This window comes from Danaus plexippus, chromosome 23, assembly GCF_018135715.1.
Source record: "Danaus plexippus chromosome 23, MEX_DaPlex, whole genome shotgun sequence".
In the NCBI taxonomy this organism is placed as follows: domain Eukaryota; kingdom Metazoa; phylum Arthropoda; class Insecta; order Lepidoptera; family Nymphalidae; genus Danaus; species Danaus plexippus.
In genome coordinates, this window is record NC_083551.1 from 4,532,156 (window position 1) to 4,554,833 (window position 22,678).

Genomic DNA, 22,678 nt, shown 5'->3' on the forward strand with positions numbered 1-22,678 from the left:
AAAATAAAAATATTCAGAAAAATACTATACAATAGGCAAAAATATCGTTTTAATGTGATAGAATATTAAAAAAGCACCTGTTTGCGGGGATTGTCAATCTTTAAGAATAATTAACTTAATATTTCAGCTTCATTGTAATTGTCATCAAACCTTAATAATTATCGTTTTTTACTTATGATACGTCCGGATAACGGTATATTGCAATGCTTAATAAACGCTTTACATATTTTGTATTGCTATTTTAAAAAATGTTAAAATATTTATTGTCATTTGTGTTAAAAAAATTATATATACTTTTTGCTTACCTCTGAAAATTTGTATTTTTTGTTATCTTATATAACCTAGGCTAGATTTACAAATCTACAGAAAAGTACAGTATAACACATTATGTATAACATCAATTTTATTCTTGATATTTTTGAAATAATACGATATTTCTTTTACTTTAAGATTTTCACATAGTTCTTGACAACCTATTTAGAGATTTATGAATTACTTTCAAATATTTTTATAAAATGTTTAATGAAAATAAAAATAAAATAAAATTTAGATTTGTTATTTTTATTACCCAATTTAAATTATACGATGTCAAATTTGTTAGCTACTTGTTAAAAAAAAATAAAACTTGGTACCAGAGACAACAAATCTAATTTCAAACGCACGCCACTTACACACATTACTGAAACGTCACTTTCTCAGTTGCAAGATGGCGAACGTTCGGGATAGTGACACATCGTTGTGGCTCCACAATAAACTCGGAACGTCGAATGATTCGTGGACAACTGGGTCTATTTGTACACAATTAAACGCCGAAGTTTTAAAAAACATCAAGGATTGTTTTCCTGATTTGCAAACTCAAGTGAAACTAAAATTATTGTTAAGTTTCTTTCATATCCCGCGCAGAAATGTTGAAGAGGTAACTTTTCTCTCATGTTCTATGGTTTTGCGTAACTGTAACATGTATGTCTCTTTCATATCTAATCCGGGTGCTATACGATGAAAAGAGACATAGTATATTAACGCAGTATGTATTGCTATTATTTGTTGTCATAAAATAATTGATAGAAATATTGGAATGTTATGGTTTAAAACTGTTTATTAAACAAAATACAAGTTTGTGTACGTCGAGGTAAGTGTGATTGGTGTTCCTAAATATATTTAAAGACATTCTATGTAGGTGTAAATGTTTATTAAAAAAGTATGTGAAATTATTATTTTATAATTTCACATTGTTTTAATAATCATTTTTTGTTGTTGTTAAAATCTCTTGTTTCTTATCCGAGATCACATACAATTGTATTTTATTAACAAAAAATGTTAACGCATGTTTTAATCTAGAATAATAGGTTATGAGTTTGATCCTATTGATTGAAAATTAACTTCATTTCTATAGGAAACAAAAATTGTGGTATTCTTCATTCGATATAGATTATATATTTATGATAATGTACATGTTTGTTTTAGTGGAGAAATGAATTGGAGGAGATTATTGAAGTGGCAGCTGTCGACTCGGATTTGTGGGTGGCAATGCTCGCGGAGGTCCTCAAGACATTTCCATCTCAAGGCACACTTAACACTGAGATAGCAGAGTTTGATGAAACAAGACCAATATTCAGTGATATGATTGGTGAACTCAGGCGGGCTCTTGCAAAACATTCTGACCTGGGTTTACTGCCACTCGAGTGCCTATATTTAAATAAAAATGCCTTAGTATCTGTGGTAAGTTAATTATTATATTTATTATAATATTCATTTCTCAGCTAAGATTTATAAAACTTATTTAGATATTATTGCTTATATAGAAAAGTTTTTTCTTATAAAATTTTATTATTGAAGATTTTTTTTTTAACTACAATTTTCTATTTGCAATTATTATAATCCATAAATATAGATTCAAATCGGGTTTTTTGTCTCAAACATGAATTTATTTTTCAGGTTGGTCAGCAACCGAATCCGGTGAAGCACTTTACATTAAAAAGGAAACCGAAATCTGTGTCATTACGTAGTGAACTACTGGCCAAGGCTGCTGAAGTTCAGGCCAATCAGAAGAAAGCTCAGGCACCGACGGTTCCTGTTAGGAGTAGGGGGATGCCTCGTAAAATGACTGATACAAGTAAATGTTTATATTGTTTTTTTGAGGGAAAAATCATCTAATGATCGCTCTGAAATGGGAAAGAGGGAGTGTCAGACTTCTACTGACTAAAAACTCCCAGTACCTCCTAGAGCTCCGAGCCAGGCCATGGTAATTCTAGCACTCGCAACCGCAACCCAGCTCCTCGTCTATGGTGGTCTGATGGCTCTTAAGTGCTTACATTGTTACTCATTCAATTATGATAGTACGAAATGAAACTAAGGTTTCCGATACTACTTGCTATTATTACTTTAACAACAACATAATCCCAATGTTGATGAAAATGTAGGACATTTTCATCTCGTCTTTGAGATCACGGTTGCTGTAAAGGAACCGAAAGTTAGAGAAGAAAATTATAATTGTGGTATCTATCTATACATTATGTAGACAGCAGTTATTCTAATTTTACAAACAGACATTCAAATTTTATTATTTTTATTTTTTATATGTCATATAAATTATTTAGCGTTATGAAAAACAGCTTCTATAATAATAAAAAGACATTAAACCTCAAAGCCTTGAGTACTTTTGCTACTAATGTTTTCTGTATAAATTACTCTGATAGAAAAGTCCCCTTACTATCGGCAGATATATTTTATACCTACCCTCAAATTACTATGAATTTTATATCTCGTATTCCTAGTAATATGTATGTGTTTCCCAGCGCCCCTCAAAGGTCTTCCCTCTAGATGGTCGTCCCGTGGAGGAGCTCGTCCTCCTGTGACGCCTCGGCCGCCGCCACGCTCTGGTATCAAACTCCTGGATATAGCTGATCAACCGACCCACCTACAGAACAAGAAGAGACGGAAGATTGGTGTGTATCGGGATATGTTACAAGTGGCGCCATCTGTGCCGTACTCATAACAACACACTATAAACCTTAGAATTACTTTATGACTGATTATAATTAATTATAACACTGAACCATTGTCATTTTGTAATGGCGACATCTAAGTATCGACTTGTGTTTGAAAACCATAAGTAAGTACTGCCTTCAGCCATCTTGTAGGACATTAGCGGAAGTAGTGCTGAACATTGAAGAACAGATCTGAAACTGTACCTGGAACAGAAGCAACATAACCTGTGTTTTCTTATAGTATCTCTAATTGGTTACTGAGGGTTACTGAGTCATTTATAAGATATATGTGTTAGATAAGCAGTTTTTTAGTGTAAAAATTTTCCTCAGACATTTCTTTATATATCATATTGGTAAAATAACTTTTTTATTTCTGATAAAATGTATTATAAAATTTTATGTTAACTGCTTAAAATTTCGGTAGTATTTTTGTTTACGGGTTCATTTTAAATATTCAAATATATTAAAACGAAAAATAAATCAGTTCTACAAATTCAATAAACATGACCAGAAATAATCAATGGGGAAGTCTTTGTAAGAAGTATATTTTTAATAATCTATGCTTATTAATATTATATCCTGTGTAATAAGGAATAACTTGAATATCTGATATTTCCAGAAATGGAGGAAGGTGCAAAGAAAGCTCCCCCTGTCCCTCCGTCGTCACCACCACCAGACTACGCCAAAGGACTCAATTACCAAATGCCAAAAGCTGATGAACCACCGCCTCGTTAGTAACAAATGATATCATTCTAGTCTCTATGAATATATAGTAAATATATAGTAAATATTAGTTTCGAAGGTCAATGACCTTTAATCTTGCCTGTATACTGTTTTAATTATATTCAGACTTTTTGTTTCAACTAACACTTTTCATAAATTATTACTAATTTCTTTTTTTTTTATCTATCGTTATACCAATTTGAAACTGCCTTACGTTTATACGATCACCTTAGGTATTCACTTTAATTACCAACAAACACTCGGCAAGGTATGATTAAAACTAACAATCTATATGATTCGTATTATGTTTTCCCAAGCGAGTTCTACGGAACCTTCAGCGGAGCCCCCGTCAAGCGAAGAGCCGCCCGAGGCGCCCTCGCCGCCGCCGCCGCCATCCGCGCCCGCCACTTCACACACCACGCCGCTGCTGGTGCACCAGGTGCCAAATTTATCGTCATTAGTCCTGTCGTACTATATACCACACTCACCCACACTAGCACTGTGTCTCACCCTATATCACACTCACCCTCATTAGTACTGTTTACTTACGTCTCTAACTTGCAGGGCGGCAGTACCAAACCCCTGTTACTGAGTCAACCGAAGCTGATGTTGGGCGGCAAGCCGGTGTTGTTGTCCGCGCCGGGTCTGGCCTCGGCGGTGTTGTTGCAGCAGGGGAAGGCCGTGTTGTTACAGAATATAAAACCGGTTGGTGACTTTAGCTTAGAATTCAGAGAGGTCGTATATATTATATAATTTCTACAGCTCTCAATTCTGACACGGATCATTGAAACGATGGTATTTCATAGTTTTTCTATAATAAGGATGAAGAGATTTTGTTAGTGATATGTTTAATAGTTACATTATATTCTGTCACCAGATGCCGCAGCAGGTGGTCCAGCAGACCACACCACCCATACAACAGATAACACATCCGGTACGTTAAGAAATATAATAGAAATAAATTAAAATAACATAATATTTTCTTATAATCTGTTCACCCACAGATCTCTTTTGACATGTATTATATTAATTTATTTCTATGTATTGCCAATAGGTAGGACATGCTTCCGAACGAAACTCACTAACAGCCTGTTCAGACTTTAGTACGACTAAAGGTTTTGTATTATGTATGTATAACATTTTCCAGGTGCAATTATCTTCTCCTCCGTCGGTCCCCGCGGCCCAGGCCCCCGCTCCTGTCTCGGCCTCCGCCCCCGCTGCCCCCGCGGCCCCGGCGGCGCCCTCACAGCCGCTCCTACCAAGAAGAGGATTGTCGCTTACGGTAGGAGAATTTATTGAACGACTTAAAAAATAATTAAAATTCGAAACATTTTTTACTATTACTTGTGTGTAATTTATGTTACTTGTAATAAGTGGTAGCGTTGAAAATCGCCCTACAAATGAAAGTTTATAAGCATATAATGAAGGTATAATGGAGACTTAACATTTTAAATTTATTATAAAATTAAATTAGAATTATTTGCTATGAAACCATATAAAAATGTTGGCTGATTACAAAACCATTCAGGTGAAGTCGTTGTAAACACCTAGTATGTATAAACTTTTTCAGCGTGAACAAATGATGGAAGCTCAAGATATGTTCCGGAACGCTAATCGCGTCACCAGGCCGGAGAAAGCTCTCATACTTGGCTTTATGGCTGGCTCTAGAGGTATGGACTATATATATTACTAACCGATTGCATCATTAAGAGTTGTATATGTGACATTTGATACAACGATATCCCCAATTGATGTTGGTTCACTCTGTGGTAATAAAGCTCTCTCTCCTATATTTCCAGACAACCCGTGTCCCAACCTCGGCAACATAGTGACGATAAAACTATCAGAGAACATCGAGAACGTCCTGCAGACGGACGACACATACCTCACTATGCTGTCCGAGATGCACTTCCAGATGAACTACAACAACGGCCAGTGGACGCGCCTCAAGAAGTACAGACACATCGACGGCATGGTGCCGCAGAAGATCCCGCCCGGCTCCACCGTCATCTCCTCCAACAACCAGCAACCCGTCGTCTCCATCGCCAACCAGAGCTAGTACACGTACAGCGCCATCTGTGTTCTTTATCTGTTTAAACCAAGTATACACACAGCGCCATCTAGGTTTTTTGTTTGTGTAACTCAGGTGTTGTCGACTTGTGCTGTGAGGCGACTGCTGTCATTTACAGCGCCATCTATGTTTTGTCTTTGTAAATCAAGTATACATACAGCGCGATCTGTCTTGTTTATATGAATCAGATGTACTCATGTGTGCTGTAAGCCGACCTCTGTCATTTATTCAGTCCGTGTTTATGTTGTTGTTGAAACAGAGATTTATATTTTTTTATGTATAAAACTAGCTTATAACCGCGGCGCCGTTCGGGTTCTCGTAATAACTGTCCGTGACATGAGATTTTGGTGCGAGAGTGATAGGTTAGAGGAATTTAATATAATATAAACGATGAACGAGTGCGGCAGACGGTGTGAGATAACGCAGTTTCTCGCTGCCGTGTTGAAATGTGAGATTTATAGTGTGCGAGCGGCCTTATATCCTTCAGTGAACATTCGCTTCTTATTATTTAATTTTTACATCGTATACTAAGGCCGCCCGCATGCTCTTGTTACGTTATGGTGTTCTAAACCTCGATTTCTAGTGTAATACTTGATATAATATATTCCGAGCTGCTCGCTGTCCTTTGAATGTACATTGTATTTGTTTTGTGTAATATCTTAGTTGTACGGAGACGGTTTGTTTGATCTCAGATGTTTAATTTTTGGCTTGTTCTGATTCTGTGCCAAAATATGTCTTAAATAAGAGGAGTGAAGTGGAAAAAATAAGCGGAAGATATAATAATTGCTTTGGAACTCTCCGTTGGCTTGGAGTCTTGTGAAGATGGTTCAGAGCCGTTGGTTCACAGACATTATTATAAATACTATATCTCTTATAACATTTAACTGCTTTACTTATATTTTCCTTATTTTATTTCTACAGTATGATAAATTTCGGCTGAAATTCTCTATGTTTTACGACGACTGTATCGTAGACTATGTCGTTTACACAGACTTGTCTAGTCTAAGACTTTGTGTTTCTAATATCGTCTTTTTTATCTTTATCATAAATATCTATTCCCACTAGACACGAAGCGTTTCGCGTCTCACATTCAATAACTTACATTAACACTATAATGTGTCGAGATTTATGAGCGAGTTACTGCTAACGCTCCGTATGTAGTGTGATGGAAACTAATAGTAAAAGTACTGAGTCATCTGGGTTAGAGTTTGAAATGTGTATTGATCTAAAATATGACAACTAACATATTTTTTGTTTCATGCCAAGGAAATGAAACGACTGAATGAACATTGATAATATTGTAGGAGGAACACGAGACAAGCGACCAATAATATAATAATATAGACACGGCCTTCCTAGTATAATGTTGTTATAAAGAATGAGGCGAGACATACTCCCTCGCGCAGACGGCTTGTGTGTGGACCCACAGGCGGCTGTGATGTGGAACTTGCGTGAAGCAGAGAATATTTTGTAACTTTATAATAGATTCACGATAATGTCTACATCACATGTTGTCTATGGACGTGTTTTTTTTTTATTTTTTTTTTTCATTTCAATTCAGTTTTTCGAGACGACGGAAACATTACAAACGTTTTATATATGAAGATAGACTTATTGTAAATATATTATGATTTGATCGGCTTCTAGAGTTGTTTCCGCGCGGGAGGCGAGTTGTTTGTATGTAGTAAATAATTTAGCGTTACGTTTGTTATACGTTTTTCTATAGATATTTAATATTCACTTGTATATAGTAGATAGTACAAAAATATTAAACCGAAAGCGACTACTATAAAACAAGAAGGCACTTTTATTGATCACCCTTTAGTTTTATTTGAAATTATAAAATGAAAAACTACCTTAAAATGGAATCTGATAAGACTGGTCGTTATTAAATACTAAGAGATGAATTCTGTCTCCGATCGAAAAAAAGCTCTCGATGCAGAAGACTGAGGCGAGCTTCGCGTTTCGGTACTGAACCGTTTTTTGGACATTGCAGATCCTATCCAATATTTTTGATAATAACCACCCTGTACAATTGGGTTATCGAACAAAAAATCTCTGTTGAGCAATTGATTCACAAAATAACTGTAGGCACCCAAAAAGGTTTTTAAAGATGCATGTTCTTTATTCTTACAGACCTTACGCTACCTGCGATTCAATTAAAATATAAGTTATGTGTTTTTTTCATTAAAAGTATTTTTTCGCAGACATGTCAATATATGGAGGTACTATCGAGTTAAAATTGGAATTTGTTCAAGAAAATTATGATAATTAAAGCATTGATACTATTCTTCGTTTATAGAACATTATTATTAGTAAGTCGTGGCGGCCTGGAGGTTAAAAGGCCCGCCTTTCATACGTGAAGGCGCGGGTTCGAAACCTGGCAAGTACCAATATGATCTTTTCCCAGTCATATGTACTTTCTAAGAGTATTTAGACACCACTGAGAGACGGTCGCGGCGAGCAGTGGTTAGATAACCACATTCCAGCCGGGAAAACTGGCTGGAAGAGGTTACAGCAAGCCTTGGGGTCTAAATAAATAGCCCCAAAAAGTGCTGGTGCAGAAGGCACGGGGAAACCACTGCAACTATCTTCCCATGAAAGTCATCATGTATACGGATCATTGATACGTGATGATCACGACGCGTCTGCAAAGACTCTTGCGACGATGATGAGAACATTATTTAATTGCAAAACATTGAAATAAAATAGTTTGTAGGATAATAAATAAAACAACATAGACTTGAGACGGCTGTTTAGCTTATAGTTTTTTAACTCGCCACTAGATGGCAAAAAATCTATAGAAAGACAAAACATTAAATCACTACAGTTAATGACGGTAGATGGCGCTAGTCTCTTTAAAATGTATGGTTATAAAATACCCAGTTATTAAAAGTTTTGAAGAATAATATGTTTAAAACTATAAAGTAATAAATACATTTGATCGATACCAAATATATATATACCAAAATTGAATGTCAGTTTTTGATAGAAGTTTGTTTCATTATATATTACAATGAGTTACTAAACTCCTTCCAATCCTTTCTTGTAGCTGTCCACCAGAGGGAGACACTGAAATATAACTGAAATAGAATTGTTGTATTATTACTTTAATCAAAATTATAATATATTTATTCCTAAACATGTATGTTACGTGTTAAAAATATAATAACAAAGGTAATAAGGCCGTACCGAATAGAAAAGTGACCTCGGTTACAAAAGTTATGAAACTCCAGACACCTTCATTTTTAAGTCGGAAGCAAAGATCTAATATGGCGACCACCAGACCCACGATCACAAAGCTCAACATGTACCACAAATATATTTTGAGTAATAACGCACTCTCCTGAAATATCCACATTGTTGCTTAATACGAATAATTTTTTTATGTCTTATATGAAGTTATTTAAATTAATTACATTTAATTTTCGGTGTTATAGAAGTAGGGAGGAGAGGTTATATAAAAAACAGGTTTAACTTGAGTGATTAGTGAAGCCTTAATTAGGGAAATATGATAAAGAATGTTCAAACATACAACTATTGAACCCAGAAGTAGCAGCATGTTAGCCATCTGGAACAACGTCTGCAGCACGTTACGCAGGGACTGAACATGCTGCCAACCGTCGCAGCACGAGTCTAGACTAACGTCGCTAGACAACACGTCGATGAGGCATCCAGTCTGAAGTTATATTAAATATTTATACCTTCTATTTCATATAAAACTCTTTTTTTCATGGATTCATAGAGCCAGGCCAAAATTATGTTTGTCAATACTCAATATATTTTACCACGAAAGTAAATTAACTTCGTAATTATTACATGTTGCGACTCTTCATAAAATTGTTCTGTTCAAGCCAAATCTTAAATATAGGTTTAGTCGTAGAGAAAATTGAAATACTTTTAAATATAACGCTAAAAAAGTCATCGTCAGAAATTTGTTGTTTGTTAGCAACTTACAAGGCTTACAACAGATATCAGAATCGACGTTCCGCGGGGTGACAGACAACAATATGAATTATCTGAACATAGAAACGAATTTAGGACATCCATGTTAAATAATGAAGACACTTAAACAACACACCACGAAACGTCCAAAAAAGTGCATCTTACAGACACGGTTGTCGTTAATCTAGAATAGGAGATCATAAAAAAATTATATTATTACCGTAAGTAAAATTAACTAATAATTTTAAGAGACATAAAATTATTGTATGAAAAACACATGTTTTCATACAATAACATATAAATACAGTATAATATTTTATTTAGCATTAATTAATAAAAAAATACTGGCCGAATATTTCAGTTTTCTGTTGGTATAAAAATGTAAAGTCTTAGGCGTGTGACATTGGACAATATCGGCTGTAAGTATAACTTCTAGAATGAACCCCTTATTGATCTTTTTATTGTTTCTGGGATTTACTGCAGGTGACGACGTGATAGACGGTATGCTTAAGATTTTAAATATTATGCAAATACAATTTCAATAGCAAATGTTTACAATAGTTTATAATTTCAGCAACGAAAGGTCAAGCTAAACTTGGCAATGAAAAAACAACTCCATTGCCAGAGATTGAGGATAGCGCTGGTCCTGAAGTTGCTAATGCCATAGAAAAAATTGAGCTGATCGCTGCTTCAGCTGAGAAGTCGCGGAGGGAGGGAATTCTCCCGGAAGAACATTCAGAAGAACTGTACGATGTGATGGTCGACTCTCTGGTAGATCTTATAGAAATTGTGAAAAATCCCCAAAACACGTACAGATTCTTAAACAAAAAAGGCGTCGACCGAATAATTACTCCAATAATTGGTATTAATTACGATCCTCTGAAGAAACAGTTCCTGTTACTGATCAAAACACTATTTAAAGTGACTCCAACGACAACCAAGGCTTTGATGCCAGCGAGTGTTGTGGATAAATTGTTGGATATTTTCGTAAATGACGATAATCTATCATTAAAGGCGCACGCGGTTGATATCATGGACGTGTGGTTACCGGAGAACCCTAAACTACAAGCCAGGGTGATGAGGTTGCAGGGTTTGGAACCGTTCTATCACCAGGTGTCGAAGCTGGACAACTCGGTCGTAGAGACATTGCTGGGCCTGTTCAATAAGATACTTTCAGAACATGTGAACGCTAGAAGTAACAGAGCACAGAAAACTAAAGGCGATTTTGAGGAATTAAGACTCTATGAAATGATCGGTCTCATTGAAAGAATGTCTACTCCGACCGTCTGCTACGGTCTTTTGAACATTATCGAAGCTTTCTCACCGTTGGATGAAGATCAACCATTCCCTTTAACAATATTTGAACTCTTGAAGAATATAAAACCGTTTTGCCTCAATACTTACAGGGGCAGAGCTCAAGCGATCAAAGTGTTCGGAGATTTGGCAAATTTTATTTCAAACAGAAAAGAATCGTTTAGAAACTTAACAGATTTTAGGATCTTGTTAGAGGATTACGTTAAATATATTAGAGTTAAAGACGAATTCTGATTTCATATTAATTATATGAATACTTTTTCGTTGCGTTTTTTATTTCATTCGGACGCTTGTAGTTTGTAAATCCAATAAAGCCTATTTGTGTTCAGTTATTTTTTAATATAATATCAATCTCACATCTTGGACTGATTTGATATGGACATTTTATATTAAGTATGAGAGACTCTGATCAAAATAACCATGTACAAGCGACCCGTGGTATCTGAATAATACGATTATATACATCAGATTGTAGGAACCCCAATATATGCGATTACGAGACCCTACACTGTGCTGTCCTACATTGTGCAAGGGGCCCCAGACCACAATGGCGTGGAGCGATTGTGCCAATTGATTTATAGCGTCGAATGCTTGCGGTCAAAATTTTGGTTTCGCGATTTTGATTATCACAATAAAATATTATTATTCTGTGTCAATTGTAAAGAATATAAAGGCTTCTTTGAAATCTTATAGTTTAAAAAATTATGATGACGTTTAGTTGGTTAATATTTAATGTTCCCGGTTCCTTGACGAGCCTTTTTTGAGACTAGATTTTCCAAGGGGTTTTAACTGTTGGTAGTCAACGAAATAAAAGTACTATACTATTGGTTTATATTAAATTAAGTAGTTTTTTCAATACTACGGCTTCATTCACACCTGGATCGTTTAATATTTTGCTAATGTAAAATTAAGTAGTTGTTGCTTGTCACAACTCGGAAAGAGTATGTTATAGTATTACTACAATGTATGTTTAAAATGTATGTAAAATATAACTAATATTACTTTTGTAGTTTTCTTTGTGAACGGGTATCAAAGAATTGTTTATGTTTTCTGTTTTCATATTATCTGTATCTTTGTTCTTTAGACAGTTGTCATTTTTCTATGGTAAGTTATAGATAATAAAACAAAGTAAACAAATAACACACGAACAAATGCCATTATAAATTTTCATTTCTGTACATCGCTCCTTTCGGTTAAGCCAAACCTGCCTATTAACTACCGAATTTGTCTCCTTTCATTCCCAGCCATAATTGAACAATCTATTTATATTTACTATAATGAAACTTAAAAGCAACGTCACTTTAAATTATATCACAATGTAGAATTTCTTAAAGTTATAAATGGTGTGAGAAAATACGAGAATAACGTATCAATCGATCTGTGGCTTACGTTAAAGGTGAAGTCATTAGCGGAATGACAAATATCTCGATGGGTGGCATCTTTGACTCTCGACAGGAAATCCACAATCGTGAACCGAATTCAACCTTCTTTGTTATACAAAAGACGGTAATTATAACGTACGAATTATATACATAAAAAAATATACTTAATAGAATAATTATTACCTATTTACACCAAATTTATTCTCTGAAGACCACGTGGTTTTAATAATTCAGTGCATTTTTATTAATTTTCATTGAAAAATGCGATAGACGTATTGTTTTTTAATTCCATAAACATATTCTTCACATATTTACTGAAGACAGATAAAATATGTTTTAATAATATCTGTCTTTCATATATTATTAAATGAAAACGATCTTCGGAGGTAACATTATTTAGGTTATATTAAAGGTTGTCTTTCCATTGCTGGTTCATAGATAAAAACTATATGTACTTACCTTTTTGCAAGTTATAGTTACTCAAGCATTACTTAAAACCATTCACAAAAAGAAAAAAAATGCGTGGGAGTTTAAATACTCGCATTCAACCCGCGAGTGGCAAAAGTCAGTACGGTTGAGTACACGTGGAAAAAAAACGTGGCAAATCGATCATTTTTTGAGTAAAAAATCCGAGTGACGCAAGACTCGACCTGTCCTGTGACAGTCCAAAAAAATCCTTTACGCAAGAATAATATTGTAAGTCGCTACTTGAATGAGTATTGTAATGACCGCTGTAAGTAATACTATTTGTATTGTATACCCAATACTTAGGACTGTAGGGGGACCATGATTATTATTGATTTGTTTCAAAACGAAATACAATACAACTTTCCGTTATCAAACATACGATTACAATAAAATTTTATCATCCTTAACCTGAACTTATACAACATATTAACCTGACTGTATACACAGTGTATAAAAAAAAATTATGAGAAAAAATGCCATAATATTTCTTGAGATTTATTTATTAAGATACATACATTTATCACAACATTTTATTTCGTAAGATTAAAACGATTTGCAGGAACAGTTTCAACTATAATTTTAACATCTATGTATAACATAAAAATAGCTTAGTTCAAGTGAAAATACAAAATGAGAGTCACCCTACGAAAAGTTTCATAGTAGTGGCCAGGTAGTAAAAAGTGCGAGGGCGTGACACCTGACTTTAGTTCCCAGGACTTTGTACGATAAAGTACGATTGTTACAATATTAAGGTTAATAAATATCATCCTTCAAATATTTTTTAAATTAATTATGAAATAAGAGCAATCTGGAAACGTAGAGACGGCAACGTTGTTCAGAATCAATTTGTTTCAGTGCAATAATTTTATGGTGATCAGAATCTTAATTAAATATGTAAGAATTATGAAAAAGTCGCGAGACAATCACCGCAAGTAGAAATTAAAAAAAAATATTTTATATACAAGTTAGGTTACAATGGACAAGACTGTATCCTAATGGGCAAGGGCTGTTCAGAAATTATACTAGCTTAATAGCGAGCACAAGAGAAAAAATACATAAACTTTATTATATAATATATTAATTTCAAAAAATTGCAAATATTCCTTAAAAAAAAAAATAAAAAATCCCAAATAAATAAATGTAAAAAAAAAATAATCACAAAATTATACTTTTTATATTTTCTGCTCAAAAAATCAGTTGCTGCAAAAAAGATGAATGGTGTTTGAACCAGCCCACAGACAATAAATGTTAGCATTCGGTCATTTACATTCACAAAAACTTCATTCAACCCGATTCACCTGTCTGGAGTCCAAACATTTTTTCTTATAAAACAAACCAATAAATTTGATAAACGCTATAAATTATCTTTTCAACTCATTTGTTGAATTTGTAGGCGGGTTGAGAATTCGGGGGTTATGATATTTTTTCCCAGGGACACGAAGCGTTCTTTACTACTACACACTTTTGTTGGATATTAAAAATTAGAAAACTTTTTTTATGAATCTAAATTTAGATTTTAAATAACCTAAAAATTAAAAAAAAATAATCGGTGAATATCTAGGTAATAAAATATAAAACAGATTTTATATTTATATATATTATACAATAAGTGTATTTGATATATACTATATACTTCGATACTTACGGTTACTTACGTTACTTACGGTACTTCGATTTTTTTTAATCAATTTATATTACTAAGCCTTGCATAAAGGGTTGTATGTATCGTTGTTAAATTATTTTAAAAAATATTCGGTCAATTTTATAAATTATAAATTTTTATTATATATTAGATCAAACGGATTTTTTTGTTATATTTACGTCATAAGTATTTTTGTTACTCTCCCAACATAAGGCAAGGAGATTGTAATATATTTTCTTTACTCAAATATGTTCCTACAGCAATTATTCCACAATAAATATAGTCGCCATTTACAAATCAGTTATAAAGACGTCACTGACAACACGTTCTGAATTTAAAAGTCAAATTAAAAGCAAAATTGTCGCAAATGCGGCGCCATGCTGTGAACTTCCGAATATTATTGTGTAAGTAATGGACGTGGGAAAATCTTCTTTACTTTTATTGCACTATATTCTGTAAATTATAAGAAATAGGCACCAATTTTAGGTAATTCGTTTATTTTTAATATAATTTCATTAATTACAGACACATGTTGTATGTCATTCAGCCAATGTCAGATGCTTCAACATGTACGATTAACAAACTTATTAATTTATATTAAAGTAATTCAAATATTGTATAAAAACAAAACAAATCTTGTTATCTTTTTATTATATATATATATATTTATAAATGAAATGTCATAACGAATTGCTAATAACTTTTATATTTCTTAAAAATCTTTTATGTCTGCAAGTGTCCGTACAATGAAAGTCAAAATATTTATACTGGGCCTAATTGTGTTATTCAAGATGGCCGGAAGTCCGTACTCTTGTATTACGTAATATGTATTCTGTGAATGCGAGTGATTTATCGATGTTTGTATACATATTGTTGCAAAATTAATAGTTCGATTCAATATCTGTTGTAATATTATACGCCCTTACGTTTTATAGAAATCCTAGTGACGTTTTTATATGAGATCTTATAAAGGAAACTTAGATGGAATTGAAACAAATATCTCATATTTTTACCGAAAAGACGAAACCTCTCAGCATTCCATGAATTCACCGTGCAGGTGCCGAGTACATCGCGTTGCACGGAGAGGAGCTTCAACAGTGTCTGGGACTTGCGACTCAGGTGTAAACCCTCACCTCCACCGTCCAAGCTCCTCTCTCTACCTCGCCAAATTTGAAACGAACCTACTAGGGCTGCCTTCGATACACGTTCCAAGAATGAACTGATGTTAGTTCTTAACAGGCCCAAGTCTTTTAGAAGGTTGTAGAGAGATTTTGCTATCATACCTCTAGCTCCCACTTCTCCCGCGTACAAATCCACTACGAACCTATTTCGAGTGAGTTCGTTTGTGAACTCGTAATATTTATTGACCTTGATGGCATGGTCTTTGGGATGTTGGTCTCCTAAGGAACCGCAAGCTCTTTTATGACAACGTGCTTTAAAATTCGCGAATACATATGTCTGCTCTGGAGGACAACGCAAAAACATCCTCTGGGATTTTGTATTGTTTCTCATACGTATCCATCATTATAGTCCAAACCGAAGCCGCTTTAATGATAGAGTAAGACTTGACGTTTCATTTTGTAGCCCTAGTGCCTTCTCTCACAAATCCTATTGATCGTTGGTTCGTGGTTATTTCTTTTTGCGCTCTTGCTACCGATAGACTAACCGCTTCACGTATGATTTCTAAAACCTCATCGTAACGACGCGTGTATTGATCGCTATCCAGGAGTACCCTACATCCCACCAGCAAATGCTTAGCAGTTCCAACTCCCTCCCCGCAGATGTAGCAAGTTTTTTCGGTACCTTTACCCATCTTCCCCATCTTACTCAATTACTCTGATCGGGGAGAGTCATATAGAACACATTGAAATAAAATTTTAGCAGTGCTGGTAACCAATCATGAATTAGTAATCTCTACTCCATCCCAAAAAACCATAAATAGATGTCAAATAGAAGAATAGAAGAAGAAGTCTTCTGGGTTACCTAAAATGAGGTTTTACTTTCATTACTAACTGTATCTTTAGAGCATTCGCTGATAATTCTATCATCATCACAGAATATTATAAATTTATCATTCAATAACCTACGATAGATTATGTGCGAAGATTTAATTAAGAATTATGAGTGAAAAACAATAAACGCTTTGTTTGTAGTGTGACCCTGCGAACTCGTGCTAAGGGTGCTGCTTTAAGATGTAATCGTATAATTAATGTCAGTCATAACATTATTAAAACTTAATACAGAACTCAAGATTATATTAAGTCCAACAAATAAAAACGTTGACATTGGCAGAATATTCCACGAATCCAGTGCGAATTAAGGGATAGCATAAAAAGCTTAACATTTATTACGGTATTTTTATAATATTTAAAAAATAGATAAAACAAGTTCCTATATATAACACCTACAGCTTTACCGCGCTTTCTGAACAAACTAAAAGCAGACAGATATCCGTGTTTCAGTCTTGTTCAATAATATAAGATTTATTCTTGACAAAGAGGAAATTTTCTATTTGGTTTTAACCAGAAATTAGTCAGACTACATGCGGAGCGTTACCAAGTTTTCATTCGTAAACATTATCGACGAATTATTAATGAAAATAGCAAACGGTGTGCAGTTTTACCATAAAACATGATGATGATACAGTTAGATGCTGTGTGTGTTACGGTCAAATAAAATATACACCAAAAATATGCTCTATTAAGAAATTACGTCTGTGAGTTTCAAGACGCCAAGAAACATTCTTTATTTTGAATAGTTATGTAAGTTACCAGTGTTTTGAGATCTATGACTTTCGCGAGTTTCATTCGTTTAAATGAAACTAATATTTTTCGGATTAACTACGCTTGCTTAATTTTTTGTTAATGACCGCGGGCAAACGCGATCACGGTCGCTGAAAAGTAACCGAAACGTCGGGTGTACGTAGTTTTAGCAAAAAATAATGCACGCGTAGTATATACGAAAAATATTAGTTGCTTTAAATAACAGTGTTTTTTTACGAAACAGACAAATGAAACAACTCGCCTTACGATTCCAATACAGTAGTTAGCTATGTTGTTTTTATATACTTTCTGTGAAAGCCTTAGGTTACTCTACGAAATCAATTACCCAATCGAGTATTTCAAATTTAACAACAAAAATGTATTTACACAACTGTTTGGATAAACTGAATGTAAAATGTAAAATTCTGACATATACATATACAAAAGAAGGACTTATGTAAGTTATATATATATATATATATATATATATATATATATATATATATATAGAGCTATGTTACTATTTATTGAAGCATCCATCGGCATATTATAAAGTATATATGTTACTGTAAAAGCTCTAACTACGGTATTTTTTAAGATTTTCCAGTAAAACTCAGGATTTACCGATATGAATAGGTAAATGTTGATAATAGGACGATTCTTTCGGATTTTTACCATTTCACTTCAGTGCATGCTAGGTGTTACTGCTTTTAGCTGCTAGATGTTGGCTTCAGGAACGAAACAGTGAGGATTTACCTAACCTAAACTAAACTAATACCTTTTTGAACATTCACAATCAAAATAGGTAAATCTTAGGTTTCATTCGATAATTTTAAGATTTATCGCATTTCGATATTTTACAGTAACATATATACCTACAAATACTGATTAGTCATACTCAAATAATATTAAAGCAATGATTAAATTTTGTGGTTGTTTAGAAATACAGTAAAAAATCTATTTGTAACAAACAAAAACAGTGTTAGATTAAGATATAATATTTTTTATTTCTGTAACGAGCTGACGAAACACAAATAAGTTATAACTATCAACATTTTGATTAGACATGTATAAAAATTGTTATAGGAATTTCATATAGTATACAAAAATTTGTTACGAACAAGGAATATATGTGCTTGAGTGTGAGTTTTGCTCTAAAAGATCAGAATCTATTTAAATTTAATACAATCTATTAAGTTCATATGCGATAAAGACATATGCATGTCAACATGCTATTATGCGTGCTATGCGTGCATCCTATATATGCGTGTATGTATTGCGATCAGCTTGTAGACGCTAATCAGTAAAAAGGGTTGGTTTTAGAAAAACGACATGAATATTCATATAAAATACTTTATTTTCATTTGTATAAAAATACTATACTATTCTACTTACGTATATTTACAAGCAAAAAACTAATTGATGTTGTTCCGATTATCGTAATACTTTTTACTTGGTTTCTATCTAATACCCATATAAGTATGGGAATCCTGCGACGTGTTGGACGGCCGTCAGAGGTACGAACACTGGCATCATTCTCTCGGCTTGCATGTAGTGAGTTCTTGTGTGTTTCTTCAAATGATCACGCCTTCCGAACTTCTTCCCACAAGTGGGACACGGGTATGGACGAACTCCTGAATGTATCCTCTTATGACGCGTCAATTCCTCGTTCCTCGTGAAGGTCTTGCCGCAGTTCTTCTCGTCACACTTGTAAGGCCTCTCTCCTGTGTGGATCCGTATGTGACCTTTCAGCTGGCCGTTGTTGGAGAAGCCGACTTGGCAGTGCGGACATTTGTATTTCTTTGGTCTCTGTTTCCTGGCGTTCAGGAGCTTCGCTTCGTTTTCTTGTTGGAGTATTCTGGCGTATTCTAATTCCATCGCGTATCCTTGTGCCAGTGATTCCAGTAATAGGGGATCGGTTGGAGGCACGCCGAGTGTTTGGGCTATGTCTGATGTTACATAATCAGGTATGTATCCGGGATTATACATATTTGATGACACTATACTTTGAGGGAATAAGTTTTGCGGATATACATTGTCTGGTGTTTTTGGGATATCTCTGATTTTATCTGTTTTTGACATTTTCTCTGGTTCTTGGAGTAATCTATCGCAACATAAGCTTAAGCTGGCTACAGGAGAATCTGATAAATCAGTGGGTTCATTGGGAACACCTTCGACTTTAAGCGTTCTCTCTTCATCATCAGCGGTTGTCGTGGAGACTGTAGCGTCTTGGTTGACATCGTTTCTTTTGAAGACGCCCCGTATTTTCCTCAACCTGCTCTCGCGTTTCATATCTTTCTTTATCTTAACTGCAGCATCTCGTAACTCTGTTTGTTCACTTGTTTTTGTTTCAATGTCTTCGCTTTCACTCACATCCCAAGGTCTGAACAGCCTGGAGTAGTTCTGTTTAACAGTAAACATTTCTACGAGCCTCGAGTAGATCTCACACGCAATCGACTAACAGACTGGGACCCTTTCCCAATGCTACAAATTTATATACATTGCTTTAACAATAAATTTAATAAAAGCGACCAGAAGTAGAGGGATAACCGATGCCATTGATCTGACGAAAGAGATGCAATATTTTTCAATTGTTGCACACTTGAAATGGTTCAATATTTTTTCTAAGTATCATCATCAGAACGATTTAAACGTAGCCAACTCTATTGATATGGACGTAGAATTGAAGTTTGTTTGTGTTTTTTGTTTATTATAGATCTTTTCGCTTCAAGTGGAATGTCACGTCTTTGAGATAGGGGTGTGTGGTGTTATTTATGTTGACTTTTGTGCGTACTCCGGAGGCGGGCTCGGGGGCAGAGCATCTCGCTTCACTGGCCGCCCTTGCAGCTGTTAGCGTGTTTGTTTTAATGTTTTTTTTTATTTGTTGCGGTTCAGAATACGGTTTTGTTATATACAGCAACAATAGGTGCATATATATATATATATATATATATAAAAAACAGTTACAGTGGACTTGAAAGTTGAAATTAATTTTAACTTAGTTAATAGGGATTTTTAGCGTATATTTTAACAGATATACAACGATATAATTGAATTAATTCATAAATTCAGTGGCTCTTCCTATATCGGAAATAAAATGACATGAAGACTCATTACCCGAAAAAAAAACCTTAATAAATAGTTTTTTAATCATTAATTTAAAAATTTTGTTAAAAATATCATTCATATATAATAACACAATAAAAGAGTATTAAAAAACGATGAAAGCTTTTTACTCGTTATTTAAAATAGCTAAGTAAATGAAGTTTTAAGACTATTATATAGCACTTATTAAAAATATTAAAAGTACTTCAATATTTTATCTTAAACTATTCTCCAGGATTTAAAATAATATGTTTTTCTTTTTTTATTTAAATATCAGATACAACTTCTTTTACACTAAGATATTTATTATCTGTATTTAAATTTTTTTCTTGCATATGTTTAATTAAGGTAAAATTTACCATTTAAATTTATGTATTATTTAATCTGTTTCAATAATATGTTAAAACATTTTACTTATATTCTATTATATCAATCTGTGGTCAATTTAAAAAGCTGAAGTGAATATTTCGTCCGCGACATTTCCTAGTTCATACAAAACGATTCATCCACAAAATTGATTGAATCTATCAAACTAAAAATAACATTATATTTATTCTGTTACAATACTCTTGATTGCGAGCCTTTTCATGTTTTTTGATAAAAATTTTGTAACGAATGTGGATTCCGCTCCATCTGTCAAATTTTGTACCATTTGACGGATTGGTGTAGATTATATTGATATTGGAACAGTCTAGAAGAAAAAAAACTTCTAAAATTAAAATGATTATATTATAGTGTTTGTTCTGTTAGAAATCTATATGAATGTAGATAAAGATAACATTTTTAATTATACTTTTTTAAGTAAATTGTAAATAAAAAAAAAATATTTTTTTTTTCTTCTTAACAATTTTACTATATCTAATCGAAACTAATTATTCGGATACATCAGTCTCATATATTTAATTTACGTACAGTTACAAAGGGAGCTATTTCTTGAAAACATTAAAAACATTGCTATTTAGAACAACACTGTCAAATTGTAAATATAAAGGTTTTGGTTCAGTTGGCATTATAGACTATAAGGGTCTACGTAATATCAATGTTATAACAGAAAGTATATCAAGAAAAAAACATTAAGTTAAATCCTTCATAATATTCATTGTATTAAGGTCGTTAATGATCATCCAATCTCATTATAACTTCTAAACCTAAAGGTTTGTTTTAATTTGAACGCAGCCGCACCGCAGAACGCAATTAATTTGAATTTATATTAGTTATAAAATGTGTTAAAATTTAGATATTCCAAATAATTTTAAGGAAGATAGGTTATATATTTTTTTTTAATCTGTATCATTATAAGTTACATTTAAAGCTATCGATACATCACACGTCACGTGTGACAACGTCCTTATATTTCTTGAGTTCAACGTTTTTTGAACACGCCTTTGTAATGAGAAGTAAATCTTAAACTCCGAGAACGAAAAAGTCCGAATGATCGATCGTTTAAGATCATTGATACAGTTAAATATTATTTTTATCATGATTTTTTTTTTTAATTTGAACGCAACTTTAATGATTTCATTGGTGTACTTTTATGTTATAATCTATATTTGAAAGCCCATCCAAACTATTATACCTACTTAGAATTTATTAGTTATTTAGTACAAATATATTTAATTATCGACAGAAAAAATAAAAAAATATAGCATATTATATGGACGAATATATTTTATACTTTTTTATTACCCAGAAATGGGATAATTCTTTTATTGGTCGCTTCTTAATGTTTAAGGTTATCTTAATGAAGCAAAATTTAACAATTTCAAGTGCATTTGACCTCGATTCCGGGACTAGTGTTTTGGTTGTTGCATCTGCTGTTCATTCACGTATTTATTAGAGACCGGATTATATGCAACATAAAATATGTATTTATGCATGCAAATTCGCGTGAAAAATGCTTGAAGTATACGAAGATTATCAGAATATGCGTAGTTACATGATTACATTTATTAATTCCCAAAAAAGAGAAAAGTAAGTTTTCATTTTTATCAATTAGTAAATTGTTTTTTGATAGACTATATACATACGGTAACATTATGTGACTTTAAAATTTGTGCAAGCAACTGTTTTAATATATTTCCCGCGGTAACATAGTGTCTTTGAACAATTAGACTATTGGGAATTGACATCTAATGACAGCTAAGACCTTCGTGAGTATTCATTTAAATAAAACTAATATTTTCGTATGTGCTAAGCGTTTTCATTATTCTAGCAACACACTCCCGACGTTTCGGTTACTTTGCAGGAACCGTGATCACGGACACGCGAGATGTCATTCC

The 22,678-nt window shown here is 33.5% G+C and overlaps 4 protein-coding genes across 4 annotated transcripts; 2 read left to right on the forward strand and 2 right to left on the reverse strand.

Moving 5' to 3' along the window:
• The first annotated feature begins 686 nt into the window (after positions 1 to 686).
• LOC116774717 (negative elongation factor A) lies at positions 687 to 7,581 on the forward strand. Its single transcript, XM_032667449.2, has 11 exons — positions 687 to 916; positions 1,465 to 1,719; positions 1,936 to 2,113; positions 2,796 to 2,945; positions 3,607 to 3,717; positions 4,028 to 4,149; positions 4,275 to 4,415; positions 4,588 to 4,644; positions 4,858 to 4,992; positions 5,281 to 5,380; positions 5,510 to 7,581. Exons 1-11 carry the CDS (start codon positions 707 to 709, stop codon positions 5,767 to 5,769), a joined length of 1,719 nt encoding a protein of 572 aa, XP_032523340.2. The 5' UTR covers positions 687 to 706; the 3' UTR covers positions 5,770 to 7,581.
• A 1,063-nt stretch (positions 7,582 to 8,644) lies between these two features.
• Positions 8,645 to 9,852, reverse strand: LOC116774877 (uncharacterized). Its single transcript, XM_032667658.2, has 4 exons — positions 9,739 to 9,852; positions 9,317 to 9,460; positions 8,974 to 9,127; positions 8,645 to 8,864 (listed from the first exon to the last, which is right to left on the reverse strand). The coding sequence occupies exons 1-4, from the start codon at positions 9,829 to 9,831 to the stop codon at positions 8,806 to 8,808; spliced, it is 450 nt and encodes a 149-aa protein (XP_032523549.1). The 5' UTR covers positions 9,832 to 9,852; the 3' UTR covers positions 8,645 to 8,805.
• A 263-nt stretch (positions 9,853 to 10,115) lies between these two features.
• LOC116774808 (uncharacterized) lies at positions 10,116 to 11,383 on the forward strand. The gene is made up of 2 exons (XM_032667571.2): positions 10,116 to 10,227; positions 10,301 to 11,383. Exons 1-2 carry the CDS (start codon positions 10,164 to 10,166, stop codon positions 11,272 to 11,274), a joined length of 1,038 nt encoding a protein of 345 aa, XP_032523462.2. The 5' UTR covers positions 10,116 to 10,163; the 3' UTR covers positions 11,275 to 11,383.
• A 7,373-nt stretch (positions 11,384 to 18,756) lies between these two features.
• On the reverse strand, positions 18,757 to 19,715 carry LOC116774881 (zinc finger protein 624). The gene has a single exon (XM_032667661.2). It carries the CDS (start codon positions 19,713 to 19,715, stop codon positions 18,759 to 18,761), a length of 957 nt encoding a protein of 318 aa, XP_032523552.1. The 3' UTR covers positions 18,757 to 18,758.
• Positions 19,716 to 22,678: the final 2,963 nt, after the last annotated feature.